The sequence below is a fragment of the Panthera leo genome, chromosome B3 (assembly GCF_018350215.1).
Source record: "Panthera leo isolate Ple1 chromosome B3, P.leo_Ple1_pat1.1, whole genome shotgun sequence".
Lineage (NCBI taxonomy): Eukaryota > Metazoa > Chordata > Mammalia > Carnivora > Felidae > Panthera > Panthera leo.
Genome location: NC_056684.1, coordinates 108197098 through 108210025, shown reverse-complemented (window position 1 = coordinate 108210025; position 12928 = coordinate 108197098). Strand labels below are relative to the sequence as shown.

The 12928-nt window shown below is 41.4% G+C and overlaps 1 protein-coding gene across 1 annotated transcript in view; it reads right to left on the bottom strand.

Annotated features, from left to right (window-relative positions):
* Positions 1-12928, bottom strand: part of SYT16 (synaptotagmin 16) — a 119746-nt gene that overhangs the window by 6628 nt on the left and 100190 nt on the right. The window contains exons 5-6 of the mRNA XM_042943441.1: positions 11284-11724; positions 8259-8448 (exon numbers count right to left, since the gene is read on the bottom strand). Coding sequence (XP_042799375.1) covers positions 8259-8448; positions 11284-11724 — 631 coding nt within the window. The remainder of the gene's footprint in view (positions 1-8258; positions 8449-11283; positions 11725-12928) is intronic.

Sequence of the window (12928 nt, the reverse complement as noted above, 5' to 3'; positions counted from 1 at the left end):
TGAGCCTCCACTCTAATATCAAGTAAGAGTGATGCCAGTGGGAATCCTTATTTTGTTCCTGACTTTAATAAAGGATTTCAGGATTAAGAATGACAGTTAGTGCAGATTTTCTTTAAATGCCCACTATCAAGGTTTAGCAAGTTCTCTTCCGTATTGCATATTAGTTGTTGATATTTAACACTGTTTCCACCATTCTAAGCACTTTCCTGTACCAAAGGGGCATAAAACTTAAAACTGCACTTCCCTAAATCTTTTGCCAGTAAGATCCCACAAATGAAAGCTACTTGTCTGAGACTGGAAGGTAGAAGAAAAAGGGAGCCACATCTCTCCAGAGGCATGTGTCTAGGCATTAGCAGATGGCAAAGTAGGGGTTTTGCGCATGTGTTCAACCGTCCTTATGAGAATCACTCCTTTCTTGCACACACAGCTCAGACCATTTCAGCATTTTTCCTGTGATGTCTATACTTCTAGATTTCCTGAAGGGAGCCCCCTCAGGAAATTTTATCAATAATAGATAGTGCATTTTATCAAAAGCTTCTTTTGTACCTCTTGAGATAATCCTAATGGTTTTTCATAAATCAGTTAATATGGTGAACTACACAAGCATATTTTCGTAATGTTAAATCCTTCTTGTATTCTTGAGCCAAGTTCAGTGTGTTAGTAATTAGTATTTTTTTTCCTTATACATTATGAGGCTAGGTGGGCCCAACATAAACTACAGTGTGAGTGGCAAGATGTGCAGAGGGGAAACAGGGAGAGATTGGGAGCAAGAGAAACAATCCAGTGTTATATCTATCTTTTACACAGCAATTGTAGTCCTTTTACATTTATTATATCACATATCTTTTGATTTATTTTTATAGTTTTGGTTTGTGCTTTTTATTCTACACTTTCTATGCCTTTAAATATCCTTTTCTGGTTTCTATTGGAACCACTGAATTATCTTTATTCTAATTTACTCCCTCTATTGATTTGAAAGTTAGATTAAAATTTCAACATGTACCTTGATTTAATATCTAAAATTAATCAATATTTTTACCCTCCTCTAAGCAATATAAGGATCTTAGAATTCTTTGATTTTTACTTCCCCTTCTCAACCTTCATGTTATTTCTACCTAGATTTTTATTTCCATTTGCTGTTATACTCCAAATATATTAGTAATTTTCCTGTTGTTTTATTTTTTGCAGTTTATACATGCTGATATTTACCTATATGTTCACCAATTTTTGTTCATTATTCTTTCCTAAAGTTCACTATTTCCTTCTAAGTTCAATTCTTTCTTCCTGAAATATATCAGTCAGTGGTTATTTCAGTGACAAACTCTTTCAAACTTTGTGGAAAATATCTTTATTTTTCCTTCACTCAAACAGAACACTAAGTTGAGAATGTTTTTCTCTTGAGACTTTGGTAATAATGTCCCCTTGTCCTCTGGCTTCTGTCATTGCTGTTGAGAAGTCTTTCCTCAGTCTTACTGCCATTCTTCTGCAGGTAACTTGGTTAAAAAAAACAAAACAATGAAAAACAAACAAATTAACAAAAAACCCCAGTTTGATTGAGATATAATTCATATACCATGGTAACCGTATTTCCCCCTTGTTGCTTTTCTGTCTAGATTTTCTGACTAACTTTAATATTATTGTGGGAATTCTCTCTCTCAAAAATAAACAAACATTTTAAAAAATGTAAAAACTCTCTCTCAAAAATAAATAAACATTAAATTTTTTTTTTTAAAAAGGGGCGCCTGGGTGGCTCAGTCGGTTAAATACCCAACTTCAGCTCAGGTCATGATCTCGCAGTTCATGAGTTCCAGCCTCTCAGCTGGCTCTTTACTGGCAGCTCAGAGCCTGGAGGCTGCTCCACATTATGTGTCTCCCTCGCTCTCTGCCCCTCTTCCACTCCTGCTTGCTTGCTCTTCCTCGCTCTCTCTCTCTCTCTCAAAAAGAAACATTAAAAATTTAAAAATATTATCGTGGGAATTAAGTAAAGGAATATCACCTATGCACTAAGTTAGTGCCACATATAAATCTTCATTTGAATTGCCATAATTCTGAGCATACAGTGGTTACTAATAAACACTATATTTAGCTGAAACTGGCACCAGAACTTTAAAAGAAGGTGGTATGCTCCATATCTGTTTATTTTCATTTAGTCCTTTTTCCCTTGTACTCCATTTGTATAGCTTACCTCCTCCCACCCCTGTATCCCACGTGTTCTTCACACTCGACATGAGGCAGCTTGCTATGCTTTTTTGTTTTTCTTTGCTCTAGTCTCTGCTATTGTGAGTGCCTAACAAGGTTAATACGCTGCTGCTGTAAGTATTATCATTTGGGATGTAATTATCACATGTGGCTAATCATGCACATGCTGAGAGGCTGGGAACTTGTTGTTTTTAACTGGAGGGGACATCCTAATGATAGTTTTTGACAAGAACCATTATATGTGTGTCTATATACACACATATACACAATGCAGTAATGCACTGTAGAAGGAGACAAAGTGAAAATAAAGATGGAGAAAGAGAACCTGACAACAGAATATAGCTAATATATTTTTTAACATAGCACTTGTATGAGTAACATGAGCTTGTTAACCTCATTTAATAGGGAAGGAAATGAAATTCAGAGAGGTTAAGTCAAATGTTGAGGCCATGCAGTAATTAGGTGGCAGGCAGAACAGAGCTGCTAAATTGTTAGTGAATTGCTTTCCCATGAAGCCAAATTTGAAGGATAATCAAATGTTTCTAATTCTCCATGGGAACTTTTTCAAAATCATTTGTAAATGCATATTAGGATTTCTTATGTCCACCAGATGCTATAAACTGCTTTTTTTCACCTGGACCATCCTCCATGCACAGATGTAGAGACTATTCCTTGCCATCAGTTTGCAGACTAACCTATACTACCTTAACAGCAATAATGACAATATTTTTGAACACTGGCCACACATCCTAAATGAAGTATTGCCTTGAAAATGCCTGGCATGATTCTTGTCACACTGTTAAGATTAGTTCATGTTCTTCATTAATATGTTGTTTCTGAATAGGTCTATGGGATAGTTTCAGTGATTTTCAAATAGCCCATTTTATCATCCCTAGACCACCTATTATTTGGAAAAAAACACAGCAGTTTATAACATGGGCACTTTCCAGAAAGATAGAAAAAGATACATAGATAGATGTAAATATAGATATACAAACCTAGCTAGCTAGCTAGTTAGCTCTACCTGTCCACCCATCCATCTACCCATTGGATGAACAGAGAAAAGGTTAACATTGGAAATCAAGCAGTGCCTTAGCCACATACTTTCTCTTGGGATGGATGTGGTTTATGGAGGGTGTCACAGAAGATGCCCTCAGGTGTAGGTGCTTGGTACTCTATCCTGTCCAAGGTTGAGTCAGGGGAACAAGGTTGGACCTTGAGATATCAACATAACCAAAAACAATGTAATTCCAAACACAGAAGCTGAGGCTCACATTTTATTTTTACCCATCTGACCCAGCTGAACTATTACAGACCAGACTAGGCTTTCTGCCCAATATTGTAGAATATTCAAATACACTGAAAATTTGAAATATTTGTACAGTGGACACCCCTACACATTATGCCCAGGATCTTCATTTGTTATATTTTGCTTTATTTGTGTTATGGACTGAATGTGTGTATTCTCTCAAAATTCATATGCTGAAGCCTTAATCCCCAATGTGATGGTATTTGGATGCGTGACCTTTGGAGGTAATTAGGTCATGAAGGTGGATCCCTCATGAATGAGAATAGTACCCTTATAAGAAAAGACATGAGAGAGATGATTTCTTTCTCTGCCATGTGAGGATACAGCAAGAAGGTGTCTGTCTGCAAAGTAGGCAGAGGGGTTCTCACCAGGAACCGAACCAGATGGACTTTGATCTTGAACTTTTCAGCCTCCAGAACTGTGAAAAATACATTTCTGTGAAGTCACTTGGTCTACGGTATTTTTGTTGTAGTAGCCCAAACTCAGACAATTTTCTTTCTCACATATCTGCATTTATCTACCCATCAATCCATCTTAGCCATGTTCATCCTTGCTCTTCACCCGTACCTAAACATTTCAGCATGCATTTAACTAACCAGAGTTCAATACTTTGTTTTTTCTATTTTAAGGTACAATTTACACACGGTAAAATGAACAAAGCTTAGTACCGTCCAGTAAATTCGGACCAATGCAAACACCCATTTAACCCATACTCCCATCAAAATATAGATTATGTCCATCACCATGGAATATTCTTTCACGTCCTTGCCCGGTTCATCTTGACAGGCAACCACTCTTCTGCTTTTTGTTTTCACTATAGATGAGTTTTGCCTATTTAATTTTTTAAAAATCTTTTAATGTTTATTTTTGAGAGAGAGAGAGAGAGAGACAGAGCATGAGCGGGGGAGGGGCAGAGAGAGAGGGAGACACAGAATCCGAAGTAGGCACCAGGCTCTGAGCTGTCAGCACAGAGCCCAGTGCGGGGCTCGAACCCATGAACCGTGAGATCATGACTTGAGCTGAAGTCAGACACTTAACCGACTGAGCCACCCAGGTGCCCCTAGTTTTGCCTACTTTAGAACTCCCCATAAATGGAGTCATGTAGTAGGTATCCAGTATGTTTTGGAGATCCCATGTTAATTTCATTCTTCTTTAGTTGTCGAATAATATTCCACTATATAAATATATCTTAACTTGTTTATTCATTCATGTGGACATGAGGGCTCTTTGCAGTTTTCATCATTATGAATGAATCTGCTCTAAACATTCTTGTCCAGGTCTTTTCTTCTCCTTCTCCTTCTCCTTCTCCTTCTCCTTCTCCTTCTCCTTCTCCTTCTCCTTCTCCTTCTCCTTCTCCTTCTCCTTCTCCTTCTCCTTCTCTTCTCCTCCTCCTCCTCCTCCTCCTCCTTCTTTTTTAATGTATGGGTAAATGTCCAAACATGGAACTGTTGGATTTTCAGTGCAAATTTAGTTGTGTAAGAAACTTCCAGGAATTTTCCCAAAGTGGTTGCTCCATTCCCACGAAGAAAGTATTCTCCACATCCTCAGCAACACTTAGTGGAATCCTTAGTGGAATCTTTCCTCTATGTTGCTTAGGAAGAAAGTTTAAAATATCTTAACAGTCATCAACTGGATCAAGTTGGCAAGTTCAAAGTTATCTTTTGTTTCATGATATATTTTGAGGCAAAAGATTCTCACTTTTAAATCCAAGTCTTTCTCTCAGCTTCCAGCAATATTTAGAAACTTCAGTATTCAGAGAAGAAAAGCTCCCAATATTCAGGCTCAACCTCTTCTCTTTCAGGCTTCCTGGAGGACCATTCTTCGATTATCACAGCTAGTCTGTAAAGCAGGGTTGATGCTCCCTCTTTTTGGAAGAGGGAACTGTCCCTGAGTCCAAAGTCTCATGCACAGGGTTTTAGGACCCTCACACAAGTATTCCCACACATGCCTCTGCCCTGGCAGGCAGCACCTCCTGGCAGACTCTGACCTCTGATGCAGGGCTCTGGTGGCACCTCCCGCCCTCCCTCTGCCTAGTGGGGACAGCGCACTTGGCAGTCTCCCTCAGCCACCCTCCACCCCCAGCTTGCATCCTCTTTTCTCTCCCTTTGTTCCAACTTTGCTCAGTTATCTCATAAAACTCCTGTTCTCTCTCTTATTTTCTTCCATATGGGAACTAAAAATGTAGCCTAAGCTTGCCTGATGACTGCCAAAGTAGTGTGTGGCATAATAAAGTGAGACATCATGAAGAACCAGTGCCATCAACATCTGAAGCCCTTGAAAGTACCAAGAGATCCCTTTTACAATCTCCACAAAGGAACCTTCTACTTTCTCAACCCCTCCTAATGAAACAGGCTTTTCCTCAAGTACCAGCATTCTACATAAAAAACCTTTTGTCTTCACTACTGGGTTTCTGGTTTAATGAATAGTGTCACAGCAACATTGTCTCCTATTACTTTGGTTAAAAAGATGCTGCATGATGGGGCGCCTGGGTGGCTCAGTCGGTTAAGCGGCCGACTTCGGCTCAGGTCATGATCTCGCGGTCCGTGAGTTCGAGCCCCGCGTCGGGCTCTGTGCTGACATCTCAGAGCCTGGAGCCTGTTTCAGATTCTGTGTCTCCCTCTCTCTGACCCTCCCCCGTTCATGCTCTGTCTCTCTCTGTCTCAAAAATAAATAAACGTTAAAAATTAAAAAAAAAAAGATGCTGCATGTTAGTTAGGGTTTAAATTAAATTGTGACACCATGTCTATGAAAAATCATGTAGGAAATGCCAAACTGACTTAAACTCCTGGAATAAGATCAGTTTCTAAATTAGGACTTGCCTTTTTTTTTTTCCCGATTCAGTTTTAAATATTTGTTATAAGAATTTCCTCTCTGGCATGTTTTCTTTTATAGAGAAATGTATAATGATACATAGTACCATCCTCAACATCACAGCTTTCTATGTAGTATTTCTACCTAGAAAGTGTATATGATTACAATCCCATTTTACAGATGAGGAAACTGAGATTCAGGATAGTTTACTAACTCCCAGCTAGTAAGTGGCTGAGCCTGAATTCACTCCTTGGTTTGTTAGCCTCCAGCTGATGCTTTCTCTGCCACCATACTGCTACCCTCTGCACAGCTGAAAGCTTCCCAGCATGGACTGGAATAGGTCATAACTGCGTGATTCACTTCCCCATCATTCTCTGCAGCTCCACCATGTTCTTCCCAAGTAATTGTCCAGATCTCACCAAATTTCAGGAGGATAGGGAAAGAAACTGGCAGAGGTTCTAAAGGAAAAGCAGTAAACCCAGATAGAACTATTAAAAAAAAAAAGTTGTGTCTAGCAAAGAGACTAGCTGTGCAACTAATAATCAGCACCTATGATGCGTTTTAAATGACTTTCACGTGGCTAGGAGCATCATCACAAAATATGGCCTAGGGACCTGTTGTCTTGTGGTCCAGAGGACTGGATTTTCCTTAGTAGCTTGTTCTAATGGTGTTTAATACAGACTGACTAAAAGCTGCAGCACAGGTAAAGACTAAGAAGCATAGGAGCCTAGATTTGGCTACAGAAGCTGACCCTTTTCCACCAGCTTGGCTGGCTCCTCACCTAATGCGCACATGTGAGGCTAGAGTCCATCGACTGACTCCTGCAGTCTACCACGCTGTTATCCACTTCATCCTTATTTCAGTAAGACACCAGTCCCTGGGGCAGACAGGCTCACTAGCCCTCCACTCTACTCCTTCTAGTTTACCCTCTGAACTTGAAAGGCTGGAAATTCAACAACATTTTTCAGACTCTCTAGCGGCTTGGAATTCTAGACACAAATTAGGTTCCTCTGGTTATATGTATTTGCATGAGATCTAGAGGGCAGAAGTGAGGCAGAAACCATCTTCCTGCCCTCTTTTAAGCTATTTTTGCTGACAATCATGAAAGGAGAGCTAATTTTTAGCAGCATTATTCCAATGCTCAATCTCCAACTTCTTGGGTACTGATAGGCAGTTGTGGCTGTTTCCAGCAGTATTTTTATTCTGGCTTTCTAAACCCAGGACTTCGGCTATGGGAGTGTCTTGAGCCCCTCTTTCTAGTGGTAATCTCCAAAATGGTAGTTCTCCTGGTAAGTCAGACTTGTATTGCCCAAAATCCTTCTCGTCCACCTCCTCCTCTGTCAACATCATAACCACTAACATTTCTTGTATGCTCACTGTGTTAGGCACTTTGCTAACTGCTTCGTAGAGATCATTTTATTTAAACCCCAAAACAACCCACGAGGAAGGTACTATTAATATCCCTTTGTTCCAGATGAGTCTACTGAGATTCAGAAAAAAGAATTAAATTGTACTGCATCATAGCAAAGCCAATGGGTAAGTGGATAGAGCTGGAATTTGACCCCAGATCTGCCTCACTCCAAAGCCTATGTTCTGCCTCTTTAAGGTATTAAGGTATTTGCAGGCCTAGAGCCTATTAGCAGATTTTAATTGCCCCTACACATTACGTTGCTGAAAACATACCACTTTTTTCCCTTTGACAATATACATGTAGAGGCCAGCCTATTTTGCATCAAGATATATCCAGATATCAAAGAAGCCTTCGATTTAATGAGATAGAAATGCATTTTCAATATCCAGAGGTATCACTTTGTAAAAAAATGTCTAAGTCATACCAGGATAATTTCTCTGTAAAAGTTGAAGAATTAACACCAAAGCAAACACAGCCTTCTACTTGCCTCTGGAAGGCCCAGAGCTGGGGGTATAGACATGCACTTACCAGGCGCTCTATTAACAGCGAGGTTTCGGAAATGGCTGCCTTTGATCATTTGCACAGATAATCGCCCCGTTGTGGCATTGTAGGACAGCCCCACCAACAGCTCTGGCGCCCCTCCATGAGACAGCGACTGCGTGGATGAAGCACTATCACTGTGAGAAACTGCAGATGGGCTGAGCGGAGACTCTCCACTCTGGAGGGGAAGAACAACAAAGAGTCCATTGGCCCACGCTGTACTACTCTCTTACAGAAAGCCGATATTATGTTTGGTGAAATGGCGGCCCAATCTCGACTGCTGCCAAAGATTACTAACGGCGCACTTGGTGTGAATGATAATGGGCCTGGGGAGCGCAGTCATGGATGAGATTCCCTGCATTATTAGCTGACATAGTTGCTTCAAGAGCCGTCTCCATTCAATATTTCCTCTCTAAAGACAAAACGGACAAAGATGTTATTACCAGTGTAAATCAAACCCTCTAAGATATGTGAAGAGCTAATAATACATTTAATATAGACCAAAATTCCCTCCTGTGTAATTTGTGCTTGAATGTTTCTATGGAACCCATCCACTCTAGGCATGAGTTTTGTTTCTGTTCTCTGCAGCTTCCTGATGAATGTAGCAATACAGGAGGCACTTTGTCTTCACTAGAAAAAGAAATGACCACTACTGTCTACTACCACATAGAATATTTGGCCCCTAGTTCTGCTTCCTAGGGTTGTCAGCAATATGCCAGATGCTACATTTTTTTCCCCCTGAGGAAATGAATTACATTGAAAATGAGCACTTTTATGACTGCTTCGTAAAAAAAGCCAATGCATGGACTGTGGATCTCAGAGACATTGCACGCACAAGGTGAGCCTAGGGGAGAGACTATGCTTTTGGTCCTGTTTATTCACACGCATGCTTTTCCAAAGTACCAGCATTTATACACCAGACATATAGGGAGGAGAAGAGCAAAGTAGGCCAGGATGTTGACTCTGCCTCAGGAAGCATGCAGTGGGCAATGGCACTGTGAGGGCAAGAGAGCCAGCCTCCCAGAACCACCAACACCTCCACCAGAAACCAGTGCATCAGACTTAGCTCACGATTTCTTCTCAACATCTTAAATCATTTCCTAAAACTTCTTAGCAAAACCCCAACAAAATACACACATTAAAAGGAATTAAGTATTCTTCATCTGTAGGAAAATATCCTATTTGCCAGGCCATGGTAGAGCCCTGGGCTTTCAAGAAACACAATTTGTAAACTATAGGGCTAGCTGGTTTTGATAGGTACCATATAGCCCCAGCTGTCAGGTTTATGATAATCCAACAGCAACATATTTGCTTAGTCTGGGGTAAGGATCGCCCCTCCTCTGTGTCTCTACAGAAGCATCCACCAAGGCACCTATCACTACAGAGCTTGCCTCTCCCATCACATTTTGAATCCTTACAAATCACTCAGTTTGGTGCACAGACCAATGTCTGACATGTAAACATGCTCAAGAAGTAACTGATGAATGGAAGAATTTTTACCTTAAAGTTCTTTCACACGGGCACATCTTCCCCACTCAACTCTGTGGCCCCAGCACAGGGCCTGGCACAGAGAAGTAGGGGTGTGATCATACCTATTCTCATGCCTTCTAGTGCATGTTCCTTCTGACCTCCTCTCGCTTCTGTTTTCCATGGTTTCAGACATACTTTGCTCAGAGTTTACAAAAAAAGAGGGATTTAAGCAGAAATGAGACATGATCTGGCTTATGTTTTAAAAGGCTCATTTGGCCCCTGTTTTGGGAATAGTCTGTAAGGGGCAAAGCAGGAAGGTCACTAGGAGGTCATTTCAGTAATCCAGCAGAGTTAGGTTCTGGTTATAGTTTGAAGATAGAGTCAATGGGATTTCAGGTGGAAAGGAGAGAAGTCACAAATGACTTCAAAGGTTTTTCACAACTAAAAGAATGAAATTTCCTTTAGCCAAGATGGGAAGGCTTCAGGTAGAATAGATTTAGGGAGACAAGTCTGGGGATATTAATTTTGAGACATCTATTAAAAATTTAAGTGGCTGGGTCTCCCATCACTACACTCCAGACTTTCTGGCTCCTTTCCTCATCCTGAGAACAAGCTCCTTCCCGCTTCTTGATGCCTGCATGTGCCATTCCCTCTGTCTGGAACCCTTGCTTATCCACATGTCACCAGTCTTGTTCTGTGTTTGATCACCACTTCAAAGACACATTCTGTGACCCTTTTAAACCAACAGCAAACTCTATCACTCTCTCTCTCCCCTTGCGTACCTAGTCTGCTATTGTTTCCCCTCCTCTACCAGTCAGGAAGCTCTTGAGGGCAGAGGCATCACCCGTTTTGTTCTTTCCTACATCCCTTCTACCTATACAGTACTGGACATAGTAAGCACTCAGTAAACATTTTTGAATGGATGACAGATTGGCCCAAGAGGCCAAGATTGCTATGTGATCTTTTTACATGGTTTTTCAAAGGCCCACATACCAGATGACACTTAACCCCCATCAATAGTGGGTTTTCCATCTTGTAGACATACACACCACACTGTCCTTCCTCAAGACCCCAGCAGGGATGCAGAGGATAAGATACGTGGGAGGAGGCCAGTCATATGAATGGCAGGTCTTAGAAGTGGCTGGAGATCAGGGCTACTGTTGTAGCCTACTCAAACACACGTTAAGGAGCTCCCCTTGAAAGTCCCATCTCTGAGATTCATCACAATGCACATTAAGGGTGGGAAAGGAGGAGCATCGTCAGACTATAGGTCAGTTATTCACAGGTTAAGCCCTTCCCCCACACTGTTGCTGTCATTTCCAGAAATGGACAGGGAATACATCCATCAGCTTATAGGGAAGATGGGCACAAAAAACCCATTGTACCATGAAGTGCAAATCATGGGTTACAAGGATGAGGAGAGCCAAATGGAAAATTAAATTAAGGTGTTTGAATTCACAGGCTGAATGTACTAAATCAAGAGCTGACAATTCCAGATCCTTGAACATACCGCATCATTAGCAGCACCATTTAACATACTCACACTGATATTGCTTCTTGGCTCCAGAACCAGAGTCACTTTCATTTCCCCTTCTGGGTTCAGGTGGCTGAGATGGAACAGCTTCTCTCCCATCATTCTCTCACGGGTCATCTTGCGGGCAGCATACAGGCGGAAGCGGATAGCACAGGCAGCCACATCTCTGGGCTCCAGCTTGGTGAAGGTGACCTTCTCCTTAAAAACAGGGTTGGGGCCTCTCTGTATGCTTGTCCTTCCCCTCTGTTTCTTACTGGGCAGCAGAACTACGTGAACTTGCCAGGAGTTGACACCACTTCGGTCCTTATCTGGGAGGCCCTGCGCTCTCACAATGGTCACTGTGAGCTTCTGGCTGGAACCTTTATATTCAAAGATGACATCCAAGTCACCACATTTTGAGATGGGCTCCAGGACCCCAGTCGGCACCTGAAAATTGGCCCCATCCTGTTCCTGTTGCAGATAGAGGAAGAGATTAGGAATGGAAATGATAATGTCCAAATACATTTTGGTGAGATAGAGCCCCTCTGTGCTCCATCAGAACACTGTACTTTTTGACTGCTAGCACATATCCCTGTTCACTAGAAGGGTCTGTTTACTGGTGTATGTCTCCCTTAGATTGTAAATTCTTTGGGGGTACAGCGCCTGGCATAAGGTGAATCTTCACGAATGCTTTTGGAATGAATGAACAAAGCTTTTATATTTTACAAAGTGTTGTCATATACACTCTCTAAAAGCACACCTGACCACTATCATTGAAACCGAGATCTAAAGTCTAAAATTAGTCACCTATACAGCTTCCAAGAGAGAACTTTTTCTGGAGTTCCCAGGAAAAATGGTTGAGCCTGGGCCTGTGCTCCAAGAGCCAGGACTTCCTGCAGATGAGAATCCTAATGCGGGTCACAGACAGGTGATTCTTCAGTAGATTTTCCAGCTACATGGGAGAAAATGTCTAGGGTAGAGCTTCTCAAACGTTTGTGTGGACTTGAGTCACTCAGAGTTTCTGATGCTGTAGGACTGGGGTGGGGCCTGAGGCTCTGCATTTCTCAGGTCACAAGGATGTCACCATTGGCCACAAACCACACTCTGAGTACTGAGGGTTTAGGAGGGCACCCTCAGCAGCCACTTAGCAAACAGCAATACCAGATGTGGAGACAGAACTCGGGTTGAAATCATAACTCTACCATGGACTGGCTTTTTGACCTTGGCCAAATAGGCCACCCTCTCTGTGCTCTAGCTGAAAAATGAGCATTAAGATGCCTATTTGATGGAGTGTTACGGCAAGGTTTTAAGAGATATGGAAAAACACCTGGCTCAGACCAGACTCCGTAAATACCTATTCCCATCAATGGACTGATGATACCTATTTTCAAACATGGCCCCCCTCATTATACAATATCACCCTTCGACAACAATTCACCCATAGCCAGTCAGATCTGATGACCTCACTGAGAACACTGAACTGAGCTGATTATAATGAAGTAGTCTCCAACAAACTATAAAGAATGTCAACATAATTTGATTTTTTTCTATGAAGGCATGATACTTGCTCATAACTAAACTTTGGCCTGATTCTTATTATAAATCAGAACCCATTCTTATTTATGTGACTGAACACCAGACTTCGATAATCCAAAGACTACTTTAACATATATGA